This window comes from Diadema antillarum, unplaced genomic scaffold (genome assembly GCF_040938485.1).
Source record: "Diadema antillarum isolate AM-2024a unplaced genomic scaffold, OU_Dant_1.0 seq00001851_RagTag, whole genome shotgun sequence".
Lineage (NCBI taxonomy): Eukaryota > Metazoa > Echinodermata > Echinoidea > Diadematoida > Diadematidae > Diadema > Diadema antillarum.
The window spans coordinates 140,052-159,945 of NW_027272523.1; the positions used below are offsets into that span (position 1 = coordinate 140,052).

The 19,894-nt window shown below is 38.1% G+C and overlaps 2 protein-coding genes across 2 annotated transcripts; both read left to right on the forward strand.

Annotated features, from left to right (window-relative positions):
- Positions 1 to 7,271: 7,271 nt before the first annotated feature.
- On the forward strand, positions 7,272 to 8,378 carry LOC139712768 (somatostatin receptor type 5-like). The gene has a single exon (XM_071624561.1). The coding sequence runs from the start codon at positions 7,272 to 7,274 to the stop codon at positions 8,376 to 8,378; it is 1,107 nt and encodes a 368-aa protein (XP_071480662.1).
- Positions 8,379 to 16,867: 8,489 nt separating this feature from the next.
- Positions 16,868 to 17,950, forward strand: LOC139712769 (somatostatin receptor type 5-like). Its single transcript, XM_071624562.1, has one exon. It carries the CDS (start codon positions 16,868 to 16,870, stop codon positions 17,948 to 17,950), a length of 1,083 nt encoding a protein of 360 aa, XP_071480663.1.
- Positions 17,951 to 19,894: the final 1,944 nt, after the last annotated feature.

The window sequence follows — 19,894 nt, forward strand, 5'->3', positions numbered from 1 at the left end:
CTCGGTCATCGCCTCGTGCGTACTGGAATGTTCCAAAGGTATACCCTGTGTTGATTAATACCCCCACTTTTATGTACCATATTCCTTCATTGTTTTCAGATTCACCATCAGACATTCAATTTGGTTCTCAATAAACTGTACCACTGCTACACAAATTGAAGCTCCCGTAATACTGGCCTCTTTAGTATTATTGCGAACAGAGATACAGTAAATTTGCACACGGAAATAAAATATGCCGCCAACATTATTGCCACTAATAGCTTCTTACGTTTGGCGGGAAACGTAAAAGCCCGCAGTTCATCTGAACAGTACTTGTTCTTGTTGTTTTGCCCCGTTTTCCCAACACACTCTCTTGACTTCCGGCTTCCTCTTTCCATGTCGGCAATGCCCATCGATCAATGTTTAGAAAGATTAGGACATCCCATCGATGTGTGCATATAGGCATGACCGATATCTGTCGATTTTCCCATCTGGCAGTGGATGTTACATCTCGCGTCTCTCCTCTTTTTTGAGTCCCTTCCCCTCCCCCCCCCCCCCCTCCCTCTCTCTCTCTCTCTCTCTCTCTCCCTCTCTCTCTCCCTCTCTCTCTCTCCCTCCCTCTCTCTCCCTCTCTCTCTCTCCCTCTCTCTCTTTCTATCTATCTATTCATTTATCAATCTATCTCTATTTGCCTGTCTTTTCCGTGCATTCATTTATTGAAACACACTCACACACACACACACACACACACACACACACAGTTACAGACACATAATGAACTCTCCCCTATCTCCTTTATGCGTCTAGCTTTCTCCCTCTGTTTATATCACTCGGCAAACTAAAGGAAGTAAACACTTTTTCGAGTTAATATACTTCATAGAAGATTTTGATGAAAGTCAATGTATCTAACACTATATTCAAGGTAATTTGATTAGCTATCAAACTAGCAGGTCAATATAAAGTGAAACTTTTTCATGAGTGAACACATTTTTTTTTTTGCCTTCCTAGGCACAAAAGTGAAAATTGCAAAAACTTGACATGTTGTCTTTCATTTGGAAATGCCCTTCAAGATAACAATGATCGTGATAGTTCAAGACAACAATGATTTAAAAAAAAAACAGTTTAACACAATGACAGACATGAATGGAATAGCAAAAAGGTATTAATAAGTTTTCGTTCACATTATTATCTCTTTACAACCTCAAACAAAACCAAAGTTGGAAACTAAAGGAGAAAATAAGAATTTTCTGTCAACTCAAACTTCAAATGACAAATAAAGGGCGTATAAGGTCACAAGGATAATTAAATGAACGGAATATCTTTATATCATTTTTTTTCCAATTTAATAATTCATGGCACAAATTCAAAGGTCAAATGTTATTTACAATTTTCCTAATTTCATTAATCAATTCAAATTCCTACCATTTTAGTTTATATTTCTATATATCATGGTTTTCATATAGACGAATATCTAAATTGCTCTAATTGGGAGGGGGGGAGATATAGCCAAAGATATTCATTTGTTTTCGAAAATAAGACATTACGTCACACAACAATCTGACTTTACAATTTTTGCAAATTTATAATACAAAACAGATTTGATCATTGAAGCACTATTTTGGGACGTGCTGGAAGTGGGAGACTATAGGCAACCTACAGAAATTGCAAATTGGCGATTCTGAGAGTGTGTTGAAGAAGGATTGGTATAAGTCTTAATTTGTTTAATATTTTGAAAATTGATAATCGTAATGTTAGGAGAACAAACTTTGCATGTGATGTATAAGATTGCATATGATATGATACATTGTGAATTCTTCAAACGTTTTGTATTTCAATAATCTTATTACGGTTTACGAAATGTGTATAGATCCTGTACATGTTTTGAGTTAACTGAGCCGCATACTTTATAATAACAAGAAACCCCGGAGTTTTTCACATCGGGGAATCAAAGAATGGAACATATATCTATTGCCTATGTGCACAGAAATCTTTAAGACGTGTCTTTCACCAGATTCACAGTCAGTTAAAATGTAGCTGTTATTCAATTAAACTGACTTCAGTCATAGATTCACTAAACTTTTATTCGCCGTACAGAGAGATTTTAGATTTTTTTTTATTTATTTTTTTTTTTGGGGGGGGAGTTCAAACACTAATGATTTTGTGGGTTGGTCGTGCGTACAGTATGTGTGTCCTTTATTCATTATTCCTTCTTAAACTCTAGGCTGATTCTAGCTCGAAGACGACTGGATAATAATAGCTCCATTGCAAGCTCTTCGTACGTAAAAGAAAAAGAAACCAGTGACCAATCAGGGATAAGCACACATTATTCACATACCTCTCAGCTGTATTCAGGTAGGTCCTACCAATACTTATCCTTGACGTACACACCTACGTACAATGGCGAATTACATATCATAGTCCCATTTTGTATATTACCAGACGTTTCCGTTTTGCTCTGAGGGAACCCACCTCCAAATAAAATAATGGTGCGCTAATGGATTGATGGGCTTTTCTTATATCACTGAGCAACAGCGAGAGACTGACTAAGAGATAGAACGAGAGAAGAAGAGAAATAAGGATATATATATAAGAGTATATGCCTGCGAGAGAGAGAGAGAAAGAAGGAAAGTTGTGAATAGATAGATAGATAGAAACCCAGGTAAGCAGATAGATATTAAATAATATATGATTTGACAGATATATAGGAACAAGAACACGGACAGAACCTATGTGTGTTGCGGGGGAGGGGAGGATGCTCCGTGCTTAGATGAGAGGGGGAAAAAGCACGAGACAACATAATGCCATAGTTCCGTGTCGTTGTTTTTGTTTAATGTTTGTTTTAATATCTGTCCGCCATCACGCACTGTCATATATATGCCTCCTTGATTAAATGCCACTTCCAATTCACCTGAGCGACCTTTGCGGTCTTTATACCTCTTGGTCCCGGTTTTCCTCTTGGCGAGTGATTATAACATGGAGGATGGTATTCCCTAGCCCCATGATTGTAATAACCTGCATGCTCCCATCTGCATGATTTGGGCTTATGCCCTCCCGGCTTTTTCTGAGCATGTCCGATGACGTGGTCTAAAAGCACACGTCTCCGTATGATGAGTAATCGAGGAAGTGCATTGGACGGATTGATGTTGTTATTTTGTTGCTGTTGTTGTTGTTGTTGCTGTTGTTCGTGTTGTTGTTGTTACTGTTATGTCTTTTGTGTTTGTCATTTTTGCTGTTGTTTGGTTGTTGCCTCTTCCAGTTGTCGCGCGTTCTTTTCTACGAAACTTTCTGATCTCACACTATACGTCTCAGAATCGCCGCCTCGAAGTTCTATTAACATTGTGCCCCACCACCCCCCCCCCCCCAAAAAAAAAATAATGATAATAATGTCAGGGCTATGGATTGATATAGAGACCTGCCAACGGTATTGACCTACATTCTTACCCTCCACTTTTTTATATTTTAGAACTAAGAAGTAACATTTCAGTTTATATGGGAGAATAAGCCAGATAAAATTAATAGGAAACAAGTGGTTGGTACACATGAAGAGGGGGGTCTTAGAATGCCAGATGTTAAGTATTTTTGTATGTCATTAAAACTGACATGGATTTGAAGAATGGTTTTAGGAACATGTAATGATGTTAATTATTTAATGCAGTCATTTATAACAAAGCCATCTGAAGTAGGGTTTGACGATGAATATTTGTTAACTTTATCCCACGAAGTTGCAAATTCATTTTGGCAAGATGTATTTTATGTCATGTCCTTATCATGTCGTTCAGAGGGATCCGATTTTTTAACTTATCCATTGTGGAGATATAGTTCAATTCAAATCGGGCATAAAACTGTATTTTTTAAATCTTGGCATGGAAAAAGGTATCAGCTATATCAACGATTTGGTTGATAACAAGGGAAATTTGTTGACCTGTGAACGGAAATTTTGTTTGAAACTTAATTACCTGTCATATTATTCGGTAAGTCAAGTACAAACATGTTAAAATACTTCTACAAGAATTAAACGGATGTAGGTGTATTTATAAAGCTCTTCTTGGAAAAACAAAAAATGGGAACGACATTTGGATAGTCCCCCTGAAACTGAATAAAAAAATGGAAAAGTATCACACTATGATATTTCGTTTTACTGTGAACATTGGATTGACATATTTTCAGTATAAAATAGTAAATAGGATTTTGTTTAAAATAAGCAACTGTACAAGATGAAAAAATTCAGTAGTGATAAATGTTCGTTTTGTAAAGAAGAGTTGGAAGATATTGTACATTTCTTTTATGAACGTGAAACTATTAAGTCAATCTGGAATGAAACTGAAAAATGGATAAATGAAGGTTCTAGAGCACAGATAAAATTTAGTCTGGAAAATATAATTTTTGGTTTTAAAGAAAAGAGAAATGATGCTCTAAATTGTGTCGTGATTTTGATTATATAAAGCAACAACTGTATGTGCAAAAGTTAAAAAACAAAGTCCCCAGGTTTAACTCTATGAAGAAAAAAAAATATTCAATACTATGTAGATGAGAGATAAATTTATTCTGTTTCAGGTACTCTCAAACAAGTTCAGTTTAAAGTGGCAGTCACTCCAACATTTGTTTAAATAAATGTTTACGAGAGAAATGTTAAGAACAAAAAAGAGATTATGGTTGAATATTTTGAGTTTGTATTAGTTTGTATTACGTTGATATGGAGATAATAAAATAGTCCATGGAGGACTAAAAATGTTGGGAAAAAAGAGGTAACATGAGTAATATCCAATTTGCTTTCCATTTTCTCTCCAACAAAATAAGGAGAATATTATGAATTTTTTGTTTTGTTTTCTTTGTCACGTTTATACTAATTGTGCTATTATTATTATTGTTATCATCATCATCATAATCATCATCATTATTATTATCATTGTTATTGTTATTATTATTATAATTTTTATTATTATTATTATCATCATCATCATCATTTTCATAATTATTACAATTATTATTATTATTATTATTATCATTATTATCATTATTATTTGATGATCGATGTAACAATTTTTGATAACAAAAAAAAAACAAAAACTGCAAGCAAAGTTTGATCAGGGGGTGAGACAACACCCTGGCTAGGTGAGTCGAGGAAAAGTTGATGTCACATGCAGGTGTTTAAGCATGACTATAATCATAGTGACCTGTGACATTTTGGTAATGCCCCTTGTAGATATTGCACAAAAATAGTGTATATTTTCAATTTCGTGGGTATATGGTGTAACCAGTAACATCCTCAGGCCATAATCTTCCAAATGGATGGCTGTTGCTTGATTCTGATCCTCTCCACCTTTTTTTTTTTTTTTTTTTTTTGGTAAATACAGAAATCTGGAGAGAAGAGTTTAGTCTAAGTGATAGATGGCCCTACAATGACAGTTTATTCTATATCATTCCATTACCATGGCTCTCTTCTCCCTTCTTCTCTCACTTCTCCTCCTCCCACACTTCTTCATCATCATAATCATCAACATCATCGTCATCATCATCATAATCATCATCATCATCATCATCATCATCATCATTCTAATCGACATCATTACGTCCTCTTCGTCCATCTCCTCATCAGCATTACTGCATTTTCTAGCAAACACAATCATTTATCTCCTGTTTTTTCTGCGTTGTCTGCTTCTCTTTCTTTCCTTATTTTCTTTTTTCACTGCTAGCATCAGTTAGATAACCGATACCACCATTACTATTGCTACTACTACTGCTGCTAATAATAATAATAATCATAATAACACTACTACTAGTACTATCTACTGCTACTACTACTACTACGACTATAATTACTATACCCGTATATACCATTAATTCCACTACTAATACTACTACTAATACTGCATTTACTAGCTTCTCCTACAATTACTGCGACTACTCTTGCTGCTGTGATTATTGCTTGAACACCTTCATCAACTTTTCCTCTTCATATTTTTACCCCCTTCTCTCACCCCAATCCTTATTATCACTCTGATCATGCATTCACTGACATCATCAGACATTTACAATACCCGCATGGCTGTTAGTATTATTACTTTCATCATCATCACCATAGAATTTATTTTTGTCCTTGACCTCATCTCCATCATCATCCTTACCAATGCTGTCGTTATCGCATCGTAACCCCGTTATTTGTGTCATCGTTCCCGTTGGTGTCATCACCGTAGTCCATATCAATCGATCAACAGAAGCAGCAAGGATGATTACATTATCGCCATCACAACTCTCGCTTTATTTTTCTCACTATTCTCTCTCACTTTCTCTCTCTTTTACTATCTATATATCTCTCTTTTTCTCTCACTATTCTCTTTCTCTTTGTCTCAATATATTTCTCTACTCCCTGTTGCGTGTTCGTTATTAGCAGATGAAGATATTCATCCACCCACGCCGCACATAACGACGCTCAAATCATACTTGGCATAGAAAGTCTTTGCAGTTATTGACATCGTCATAAATGTCTACCTTACCCCTCTAGCAATGAAACACTGGTATTGCGCAAGTGTGCCCCCATCAAAATATTTTCTTCTTCTTCTTCTTCTTCTTCTTTGTCTTGTGTCATAGGCCGTATTTTTCGTCCGCTTCTTTGATCTTTGCATGATGACGTCCTTTGCAACTGCTCTTACCCTAGTTTTACTTCACGCATGCGCGAAAACAAATGCATTCTACAGGTTGGTGATGTTATAAGACGAAAAGACTAGAGAAGACCTCACACAATGATCCCAGCATTGAGGCAGCCAACGCTGATGATGTACGTCACTCTCGTGCTGTGCGGCGAACTTCGTCATTATAACAAATAGAAGAGACAATGTACATAGCGTACCGGATTATGCTCTGCGTATAGATCATGGAATTTATGTTATCGTCAACTACAGATAAAGGACCATTAGAAGTATTATCAGTCACTTGTGGTAAACGGAAGTAATATGATTTGTGTATTGGAATCAAATTGATTTCGCTGTGCCTGGGAAATTCAGGAAATATCACATTCAGTGTGGTGATGATGAAGATGACGCTGACACATTCTGCAGAGAATCGACCACATCTGGGCGATTACAAAGGTAAATTCATGAGAGCGAAAGCATCCCGCACAGTTTTGGTGGCAGTGTTGATGCCTGATTGGATGAAGATGATGTTTTTGTAGCATGGTCTTGTTAAGGTGGCGGTAGGAAAAAAACACACAACCATTTGTTGGAGAATTTAGGAGCTCGCGAAGTGAGAGGGATGAAGATCTAATCTAATCGAAAGAGAGATTCCTGTTTATGAAGATGGCATCATCGTATCAGTGGCAGAGTGGCGTTGGGTGCACTTACTCAATGAACCTTACAGTCGATCTGGTCGGTGGGTTCTTGTACGGGAAGGGCCTGACCCTCTTCTGCGTGCTCGTTCTACCACTGGTCTTCGTTGTCGGCCTCATTAGCAACATGGCTTTCATCGTCGTCGTCATACGCGTACCGCGGATGCGCAATCGCACCAACTGCTACCTCATCAATCTGGCAATCACCGACATCATCTTCTTACTGTCCATCGTCGGTACGGACATTTTGGCCTACATACTATCCCCGATAGCCGGAGATACGTCCTACCTTGGATGGCAAGGTTACATGTACCTGATGGTGATCGTTCACACCGTGTACTTCGCGTCGCTGTTCTTCATCACTCTCGTGACCATCGATCGGTTCTACGCCCTCTGTCGACCGTTGAAACTCCGCCACGTCAACCAGACGCGGCAGACGGCTGTCCTGACGACGACGTCCTGGCTAGTGTCCTTCCTCATCGCCTCCATGCTCTTTGTGCCCGGTTGCACTTCCCGCTACATCTTGTGCATCACGTGGCCAGACGTGGAGCGATTCTCGAACTTTCCCTCGCACGTGCTGAGCTCGTACGTCTCCACGTACTTCCTCGGCTTCAAGGTCGTGCCGTACGCCGTGACGCTCGTCCTCAACTTGACGCTCTACGTAAAGATAGTCAGCGGAGTGCGCGCCTCGGGCGCCCGGCTGCGCGTCCACAGCGACACCAGAGACAAGGATAAAGCCCAGGTCATCCGACTGGTGATCGTCAACGGGGTGGCCTTCTTTCTCCTCCTTGCTCCCTTCGAGATCAACGCCACCGTTCTTGTCATCAAGACCCTGCTTGGAGACTACTCCTACGCGACTTTTCACAAGGTCGTCAGCTTTTTCGCTCTCACCCTGACGTATATCAATTCGGTGGTCAACCCGCTGATTTTTGCGTTCATCAGTAAATCCTACAGAGTGGCCTTCAAAGAAGCGTTCGGAGTATCGAAGTGGCGTCAAAAGAGGAATATGTCAACCTCTACACTTAGTAGTTACAAACAGAACACCAGCGAAACCGTCATTGCGCCCAACACGTCGTAAACATGGTAAAATTTTACCACCTACGCGATGTTTCAAGTAGTAGTGGATATTGACAACTCGATGTAAATTTGCCCTAAAGAATGCTCTTATATCTGCATGTTGTTGACAGGGCATGCGCTTGGCGTTTGACAGAGCTTTCTTAATCATGTGTACACATTAATGTATATACCAATGTCAATTACTATTTAACTGTCTGTAGGTTCTAGTATTTATAGATATTGAGTTCAATCAAAGTACGATTCCACATCAAATTCAAGTTAGCATTGGTTTACGTAAAATTAAACAAAAAGAACTATACTAGTTTCATCCAGTGGACCTAAACTAAGAAAGTTATGAAGTCTTGAAATTCCCCGTATTTTACAAAACATTGATCCTGTTTGGCTAATTAAAATGTCTAGCGTCGAAGTGTGGAATCCAATTCTTGTTGGATTCTGAACAGATTTCGTTTTTCTTTTAATGGTATGATCATTTTGAGACAGTTGTGTATTGTCTATATACGTAAAATATTTTGCAACATTGCCAATGCAAGCTGAAAAAGCATGACGTGCCTATTATTGTGATACTTATATACACGACAAAAAAAAGTAACTCTCACCTAATCAAAAGAGATTAACTTTTTAACAAAATGTTTTAAGGTGAATAATTTGGCTGGTTTATATCTTCATGAAACGAGTCACGATAGGTGTGAGGGGGTCAAACGATGGACGATAAACGACGACGGCACTTGAACATACACTAGAAACACAATGTTTCACAAGCCCCTTGAAAAGTACCTTTTGGACTTTTGGAAAAGTGACCATTTTTTTTTTTTTTTTTTGGTCTTTCATGTGTGCTAACTCATGTATTACTAATCGGGTTAGTCTCTCTTTTTTCTTTTTCTCTTCTTTTTCTTTTTTTAAGCCAATAAGTTAGCCAATAAGCAATGTGTAAAAATACCCCTGCTAAATTATTTGTCTCCTAATCTTTTTTTCCCGTAAGAAAGTTACACTCTATTCATAAAAGGAGATTTATTATTATTATTATTATTATTATTATTATTATTATTACTATCATTATTATTATTACTATTACTATTATTATTATTTATTGTTTTTATTGTTGTTCTGTGCATTTATACTTTCTCATGACAGTCTTGCATGTGGTAATCGATAACGAAGTAAGAAACTCGGAAATACCATTCATGCATCATTTTTCGTCAAACATTTCATGGCAGGTCCATGCTATGTTCATATCAACAAACGAAGTGATACCAAGCAAACCGACCTTAAACCTTTATATGGTAGCTACATTAAAATTAAGACATCACAAGGGTAACATTGACCTGAAAGGAATCTTTCACAAGATATTTTAATTCATGCCATAAAAACTGGGAGAAAAACTCCCACTCTTCCTACCAAATCGTCGTCGTGGTGCAATGATCCGTCAATGACGACTTTTAGCATGAAATGGTCGTAATTACTATAGCTAATTTAAAAGTATTATCTGTATGTTGGTTCGTTTGTTTGTTGTGGGTTTTGTGGGTATTTGTGGGTCCTGAGCTAATGGCATCATAACCTTTAGAATTGTATAATGCGATTGTGACCGATATCATTATTCGCAGAAAAACATCTGAAACTTTACATTTCTATAAGTTTCTTGTTTCTTCAGTGATATTTTGATGAAATATCTATCTGTTTCTCTCTATTCATGATATTTGACTATATTCTATCGAAGTTAACTTGAAAATCGGCGACAGATGATTTAGACTGTCTTCATGGCAAAATGTTCAGGGGAACCTTCTAAAATATATGATTTTATCATCATGAGTGTTTAAACGCACTATTTTAACAACGTTTCCCGTTTAAAACTCTCCGCTGCATGATCATGCCACGGTCTGTGATGTTACGTAATTAATGAAGCTATGGAAATGTATGGTGGAAAATAAATGCTACGTGCTTAAAAATGGCAATCTGATTTAGCAACTGAATTTTCCATACTCAATATTTACATGAAACAATAAAGATGTTGGAATCAGCAATAGGATTAATGGTTTGTCAGGATGGTAATAAAGTATGAGGTCAGAAGGGTTTGAAGATTTTGATCTCAGAATGGATTAAAGGGATTGTACACTTTTGGTTTAGACCTAATTTCAGGTTTCTAACATTTTTTGATGAGATAATGAGAAACCACTTATGAAATATGAAAGGGCATGTAATTCTATGAGGAATTCAACGTTTATTTGATGAAAATTGGTTTTGAAATGGCTGAGATATCCAAAAAGAGCGATTCTAATAAAGTGTGGGACCCACACTTTATCACGATCGCTTTTTTTTTTACTTTATTTTTTGATGTTTTTGTCATTCCAAACCCGACTTTCATCAAATAAACTTTGAATTCGCTATCATAAGTGTTTTCTTGGTATCTAGCAAAAAGTTAAAAGCCCAATTCTCATCTCCACCAATACTGTACTATCCCTTTAAGTGTCTTTTCTAAACATTTTAAAGCTATTTCATAATCAGACAAGAGCAATATACCTTTCCAATGATACCTCACATGTTACATAGCAAGGAATATTTTCGAAGTTATACAATTAGATATGTCCAATTTTCAAGCAGCTTTAATCCCAAATATTTAAACTAAACAAGAAAGGAGTTAACTTATTTTGCAATCAATCTCTTCATGTTTATAATTATGAAATATGTGTGTGCGTGCGTGTGCGTGCGTACGTGCGTACGTGTGCGTGTGTGTATATAAAACTGAAAGAAGATGGCATAATTTAGCATTTTATTCATATTGATCATATTTCATGAAGAGTTTAAGGGCTCTTTGGTACGCATATCAATTTACTTCAATTCATTTCAATTTAATTCAGTTCAATTCAATTACACTTTAGCTCCGTTCAACCAATGATAATGCAAAGTACGAAGTGTTGAAAAACAATTTATATAAGTCACAAATTACATACTTACGCATGAGTGTATACTAAGGAAAAGGATGCATATTTTGAAAATGCCTCTGTGCAAGCAAAGCTGAGAGCTGCCAAGTCTTACCGATTCTATAGGAGGCTCTCTGGTCCAACCGTTGTTCCTCAGTGGGTGAGATGACGGGTTCTAAATCATGACGTCTCTGGTTCGAATCCTTTTTAAGTCATCTTGCAATAACTAACGTCTGATTGTTTGTATGATATGTACTTATACAATCTAACTGGTCGCGAAAATTTCAAATTTCTTGAAGGAGGACGAACGATGAGCTTGATCTGTCAACGTGGCGCAGTTTACGGGATAGAAGTTAAACAATATATTAGATTCTGCGGAAATCGAAATTCAAACTCTTACTTCATTCTGTTCAACCATTTCTTCTGATCATGAAACCAACCAAAAAGGACTCACACGATAAATGTCACACACACACGCACATCCTCACACACATATCCATATTCAAAAAGGGCCTGAAAGTGACAAGCCGCAGCTTCAAGCATATGTATTTCCTTTTCTTCACAACGCAGAAGTACACAGTACTGGGTGTTGCTGCATGAAGTCTAGGAAACACTTCCGTGTGTTTTCGCTCCACTTGTTGCGTGCGAAGAGGTGGAAGTGTCGGCGGTCATCACGTGAATGCGGAAACGTAGGATGTAAAATTAATTTCGTCATACGCCCTCATTGTCTGGCTGTGAATTTCGCGGTAAATTTCTTGCATTCTTATGTATGATAAATAGACATTTCTTAATTTTGTCACTCTTGTTGATGCTATTTCAAAGGAAATATTTGGCACTGATCCCCACGAGTAAACCTTCCGTTACGCATAATTTGATACTACGAAATTTCGTGATATTATGTTAGACTGCTTGTTGAATTGACTGACTAAATGGTGTTTTATTCACTTGCAAAATACCGAGTTAAGTTTCAACTTTTTCACCTGTTAATGGGTAAAACTCTGCGATTCCCCAATGCAATTGATAAGGAGATAGACAACAGGTGGTATATTTATGGAGTTGATCAAAACAGTTCAAAATATTTCCAGACGGGAAGAGTAACACGTTCGAAAGACTGATGTGAAATGTCGGCCGTATTGGTGGATATAACGGATTGCCTTATCGATCAATGGATAAGATGACATCACCGTTACGTCAGATATGGAATCGAGATTACGTGATTAAATTTCGGCCCAGTGAACGGGTGAAATGTGAAATGTTAAATATCAGTTCACATTGATCTGTGCATGAGATATTATAATATCAAACTGTTTTTCTTTCAATTGCTTTTCTTCTTCTTTCTTTTTGCGTTCGCGTTGGAAACCTTTACTGTGGTTTTTTAAATATGACGCAGAATAAAGACGGATCATTCCGCAATACCTACACGCAAGAAGTTTTTTAGCTACTTAGTAATTGTCCTGGTTGCTACCAACACATGCAACATTCCAGACAAAATGATGGTTACTATGGGAATAACATGTGAGCCCCCATACCGTCAAAGTTACAACAATAATGTAAATGTCTCAAAGTATAGTACATTTGTTTGATATCATGAACAGGTAGAGTAGTTCCCACAATATTGGAGGGGGTAGAGAGAATGCGGTGGGTACATTTATTTTCCATAACAAACCTGTATTTAGGTTTGTTTGTTTTTTCTTTTCTCTTATTTTTTTTTCTTTTTGGATATTGGAAAAAACATGATTACAGTGTCATCATGGATAATATACCCGCTTATGAAAGACCAATAGATTTTGATATTTATGTACAGGAAATGACGTAAATCATTGAGTTGAACTTTTTTAGAGATAAGCAATGAACCCTACAGAGAACATCGTTATTTTTGATCACCGATTTTATGTGCAATACTAAATATGCAGTCATGTTACCGGTAAGTTAACCGCCGTTCGCATAATCTTTACTACTAGTTAATGACTTGATTGCGAACGACATGGGAGCGGCGTCATTTTTGATAATCGTCAACCGAACTACTAATGAGGCTTATGGAAAGGATGATCTTGCATCGTAAATTCTGAGAATCATTCCATATCACAGACGCCCTGACGCTGCAGTACATTTATCAAGATGCATCTCCTGTATGTCGTTATCTCGTGTTTTATTATTATTATTATTATTATTCTTTTCTGCCTCCTCCTCCCCATTTCCCTTCGCTTTCTCTTTTTTCCCCCTCGTCCTCTTCCTCTTGTTCATCTTTCTTCCTCTACTTCCACAGCTCTTCATCTCCCTCCCCTTCCCTATACCCTGTTTTTTTTTCTTCTTTTTCTTTTTCTTCTACATAACCGCTGCTGGAAGTTTGATATGCATTGGATGTGATTGTAAAAAGTGCAGCTGTGCTTATAAAGATCTAAATAGCTTATTTTGACATTTTGCCGATAGGTGAAAAATGGCGGGGGAGGGAACATAAATGTTTCATCTAAAAAGGTTTGAAATTGCTTCTGCCTGCATGAAGGCAGTAGTTATGAATCTTGAGACGAGGTTTCTGGATTTGTATAACTGCCCGCCATCGAGAAACCACTTATCCTCACTCCTGAAATGCTCTAATGTTTCAATCATACACATACACACATACACACAAGTGCACTTACATAATCTTGCAGCAATATGTTTCTGCTCGGAGTCTCGAAGATGTTGTATTCACAACAGTCGTGACAGTAGCAACGAAAAATCCGTGTAAGACATAGTTTTAACAACCACGTCTTACACTTTATCCTTTACTACTGTTTTGAATGTATATATGCATATATATATATATATATATATATATATACATATATATACATATATATATACATATATGTATATACATATATATATACATATTGTACATATATATATATATATATATATATATACATATATATATATATATATAGAGAGAGAGAGAGAGAGAGAGAGAGAGAGAGAGGGGGGGAGAGGGAGAGGGGGGCGGAGAGAGGGAGGAAAGTGTTTTTCACGCATTCGTAATATCTGTCCTATTTCTCCGTTTCTTGCAATATCCACTTGATGGCGTCATTTGCAGAGGCACAGGGGGAATCCCCCATCGCTGATAGAACTTTTATTGCCCGCTATGGGTTATGAGGTCGCCCATTCCCGCCCCCCCCCCCCCCCCTCCACTTCTCTCCCTTTCTCTCCCTTCCTCTCCCCCTCTCTCCCTCCTTCGCACTCCGGAAAACTCCCCCTCGTCTGTTGCACAATTGAGCATGTCTCCAACGATTACTATCTCATTTTAGATATTACTTTTTTCTACCCCTACCCCCCCTTCCCTCACAGACACAGACACACACGCACACACACACACACACACACATACACACACACACACACAAACACACAAAATGAGCGACCCTAAACATCACAAAACACAAAGAAGTTGACAAATAAATGCCACGGATTGGGGACTATATATACCGTAAATTCCATGAATTGATTCTGTTGCGTCTTCATGAAATATCAAGCCTCGAAACACTCGGTGAATCCCAGCAAGTTCAAATGTAAATGTCGAAGGTATTCTGCTGACAATGGGTCACGCATGATTCTTTTGAAATTTGCTACAATCATACTGCTGACAGGAACAACCACTGGAGATCTGTGGGAGTTGTGAAAATCACCTGTGCAGTTTGTCTTTGTTTTGTTCTTTGTTTTTATCCACTGACTGACATACGTTCACACCACTGGATCCCATTCGAGGTTCTGTCATGACGACACGAAGCCATCAACAATACAAACTGCTGATATTTCTTATGGTGCAAAAAAAAAAAAAACACCTTAAAAAAGCTTCACATTTTCTCCTACTCCTAACCAAACACTATTTAGTAAACTTTGACTTAATGTACTATATCTACGTTACCACATCCTACTCCAGCTTAAAGGGCTTGTATAGTATTGGTTGAGGTGAGGATTCAGCTTTTAACGTTTTTAGAGATACTAAGAAACCACTCAATGGAATGTTAAGGAGCATGTGATTCTAAGAGGGATTCAAAATTTATTTGATGAAAATTGGTTTTGAAATGGTCGAGATAGGGCCTATCCAAAAACAAAGTAAAACGAAGCAATCCTAATAAAAGATAGGTCCCACATTTTATTAGAATCCCTTTGTTTTGGATATCTCAGCCATTTCAAAACCAATTTTCATCAAATAAACTCTGAATTCCTCTTAGAATTACAGGTTCCTTCATATTTCATAAGAAATTTTTAATTAACTCACACAAAAAAGTTGAAAACCTTAAGCTCCTTCTCAACCAAGGCTATACCAGCTCTTTAATTAATGTTTTGCCAAGCGAAGCGGTGTAGAGAGAAATCACGGATGACTAAAACTTAAAGGGGAAGGCTAGTAACTGATCAGTGGGAATCAGTGGAAATGCTGGGAGATGATTGTTCCAATCCTTATGGGATTCATTCAAGAGTTCATTGTATATCTATTGTTGTGTGAAAATGATTTGCTTCAGAATGGTCTCATATTCAAGTAATGTGCAGTTTAATGCTTCCAGGTTAGCGTCCCTGGTCAGTGACGGAGCATTAATCTGCACATTACTTGAATATGAGACCGTTCTGAAACAAATCATTTTCACACAACAATAGATATACAATGAACTCTTGAATGAATCCCATAAGGATTGGAACAATCATCTCCCAGCATTTCCACTGATTCCCACTGATCAGTTACTAGCCTTCCCCTTTAACACTGACGTCACACTCACACGCACTTTTTTTTCTTTCTTTTTTTCAGCTCACCTCCCTTGAAAAATATCTACTGGTATACGGAGGCTGTATCACCCGCACATATCAATTTCAATAACATTTATGGCAAAGTGGCCATGCAAACCAATCATTCTCAGCACGAGAGGCACGATTTTAATTTCAACAGCTCTTTGTAACCTAAGATGGATACACTCAGAATACACTCAGCAATCATTCTATACATTTTTACCTTCTTCTCTTTTCTTTCTAGGTCTTGGTCAGATTTTTAATTTGTTGCGAGTTTCTTTCTTCTTCTTTTTTCTTTTTTCTTTCTTTTTTTTTGCACGGTGACATCATGGAGGCGGGGTCCACCTCCTATTGTGACATCATTACTATAACCGTGGGACAGTCCTCGATCTTGGCTTAGTGTCACTCAACCTTTTGACTGTGCGACCCTGATATTGAGGTGTTCATCCTGTTTTCGCGGTTGGACTACACAGGAAGCTTGCCCCGCTGGAAAGAACAACAATTAGAATCTGGCTTTGCTATATAAGCGTCGACGGTGTCAAAAATTCCTCGGGGACACGATGCATGCATAGGCAGTGGTAGGAGTGAGGAAAATGTGTTTCTGAATTACTTTCAATACTCAAGTACAAGCTGACAAGCGGATTATTGAACCTCAGGTATAAACCGGCAACGATGTATGCGGGCGAATTTATTCAACTTTATTAGGGTACTGATTGTCCAGGCGAAGAGATCTTTAGCTACTGTGCCATTTAAAGTGCGTTTTATATCGGAACATTAACTGAATTTTTATCATTGTAAACTGTGGCCATAGTGAGAAATGGATTCAATATCAGACGGAGTTTATGGCGGAAACGTCACTGTTGTTGAAGATGCTATCTGCCACGCATACAGAAATGTCACTGTAGAACAGCTGGACCTGTGGCTGTACGGCCCAGGTTTGACGTTGTTCTGCGAACTCATCTTGCCCATCATATTCACAGTCGGTCTCCTGAGCAACTTGGCATTCATCTACGCAACCCTGCGGGTATCTCGAATGAGAAACCCAACGAACTGCTACCTCACAAATCTGGCGGTTACAGACATACTCTTTTTGCTGATCCGCGTCGGGTCGGACATCTTGGCGTACATCATCTCGCCTATATCAGGAGATACGTCTTACCTCGGTTGGCATGGTTACGTGTATTTCATGTTCGTCATCCACACGGCCTATTTCGCGTCCCTGTTCTTCATCACCCTTGTGACTTTCGATCGGTACAACGCCGTGTGTCGACCGATGATCACTCGACATACGAGCAGAAGGCGACGTGCCGCCATATCGTCTACGTCTTCATGGATCGTCTCGACCCTCCTCTCGGCAACCCTCTTCATTCCCGGTGTCACGTATCGATACTCAATCTGCCTGACATGGCCGAACACCGAGACGACGAGGAATCTGCCGCATGCAATCATCGACTCTTATATCTCAGATTACTTCGTTCTCTTGAAAGTCGTCCCATTTCTTCTCGCACTTGTCCTGAACACGACCATGTATGTCAAGATAGTCTACGAGCTGCGGGCGGCGGCGTCAAGACTCCGCGCGCACGGGGACGTTAGGGAGAGAGCGAACCGTCGTGTTATCAGAATGGTGATCGTTAACGGCATCGCCTTTTTCGTCCTGCTCGGGCCGTTCGAGATCAATGCCACAGTGCACATAGTTGCGAATTTCATCGGGCCATATCACTTTAGACCCGCGTACAGGGTGATTAATTTTATCGCTTTTACGCTGACCTACCTGAACTCGGTGGTAAACCCATTCATATACACTATCATGAGCAAGACGTATCGAGACTGTGCAAAAGAGGCGTTTTGTCTCAACAGGTGTTGTGAAACGAGAAAAACGGTGGAACCAGTCGCGGTCTGAAGTGGAAGCCACACGAACAGAATCGATGTCTTAGTATAATGTATGACATTAATATTTAACAAACTGAAATGTGTTACGCAGCTTTCGTCTGTATCATCATGTTGTACTTCCAGGGGCAGCACCCAGCAAACTGAAATACAGTTTTTATCTGAAAAAAAAAACTAGCAAAAAAAAAAACCAAACCAAAATACCTTCAGTAAGTATTCTCGAGCGTGGTTCAAACAATTATAGGCATATTATAAGTTAGCTTTGTCCGTTTATGAGTAATAGATTTTTGCCGGTCTATTTCATATCAGTGAAATCTTGATGCATAATAGCGTGACGATCTACCTGCCACTGCTGTTTCGATTAAACATGAGTTATGATTTTAACAGGTAGATTAAACAACAGCAAGTGAGGATGGTATATGGCAGTCTGTAAGGGATTAGGCAAATGGATCCACGAATTAACCCCTCGTGCGCTTTGAGTGTGGATCGGCACAGAAAATCCTAAGCCATTGTACACACTGCCCAAAGTCCCTGGCACAGAAAGTGGTAAGTTCTGAAACCAGGAATCATATTTTGTTTCGATCAACAGTATGGACGTCAAAACACAACAGATTTTTTGTTTGACTAAATAATACTGTTGTCATGAAGCATGATTCTTGTCTAAGGATTCTGCGATCTTGGAGCTATTCCGATTTCGTGTTAGTAAAGGTCACACAGTCCAATAGAAAATAATGAGGTTGCACACCCTCATTTCATTCCATAAGAAATGTAAAATATTTTTTCCTCTTCAAGGTTTACACTAAATGGTGCTAGATAACATAACATTTTTCGAAAGAAGTTTAATGTATAAACCAAGCATACATGATGTGTTATTTAAAAAGCGGTGTTGTCTCACTGTTTTCCAAAACAATCCTGTGGATTGTACGAGGGAAAGAGATCTTAAGAGATCCTAAGAGACTAATGGCCTGATGCACGGAATGCTCTCCCTAATCATCTAGAGCAAGTCACATCTTTTTTAAACCACTTTGATAGAAAATTAAAGGAAGCAATGATAAATAAATATTGTGTTTAGAACAAATGATAAAACCTATGATATATTGAAATACATGGTGTATTGACAATTAAAACAGGAACGCGTATTTCCATATGTTAATTTATGTTCACTTTAAGCATAAACACATTACTAGTAATTATTTTCTTTTCAGGTAGAATAAAACCTGGCCGCTCGTGAATCTCTCCCCCCCCCCCCCACGCACTTGCTCTCTATTCCTTTTCTTTCTGTAAATTCTAGAGAACAGTTTTTGAGTCGTTTTGTCGAGAGGAAAGGGCGGTCATTTCATCATTGTGCATGTTTATTATCACGGCCCACGTATGTCTCGGGAAAAAAAAAAACATGTCGAAATTTACTGTATCTTGTATTCATTTATTGAATTTGCTTATGAAACTTGATTTCTTGTAGGAACTTCTTTGTTATTTTTGTATTTTTGCTTGTATACAATTTATTCTTGGCAGAAAAAGTTGCTGAAATATATAGAAATTGGAATCTGATATTTCACGTGATACAATAATGCTAATGAATATCACTTGACTTAAAAGTTTGTCATAGCCTTTTTCAAGGGCCCTCTTGTTTTTATCACTGACAATTGTGAGTGAAGAGATCCCGACCACGTTATCTCTCGCTTGGGTTTATCTCTCGGTTGTGGCTGAACTCTGCGGTCTCACTGACGACCCTCTGTTCAGGGCCTTTGACAAAGACAAATTTTATCGACAAGTCAGTCGATTTTCTAGACCCAAATTGTGCACTAACATCATGTATACACACAATTTTGAGCATTCTATTATTTTGTCTCTTGTGTTCACCATTTAACTGCAAATATAAATTCATTTCTATTTGACAATGCATACAGCTGATAACATTTTCTGTTTCGTATTCTGCTTTTCTCTCCTACATACTAAT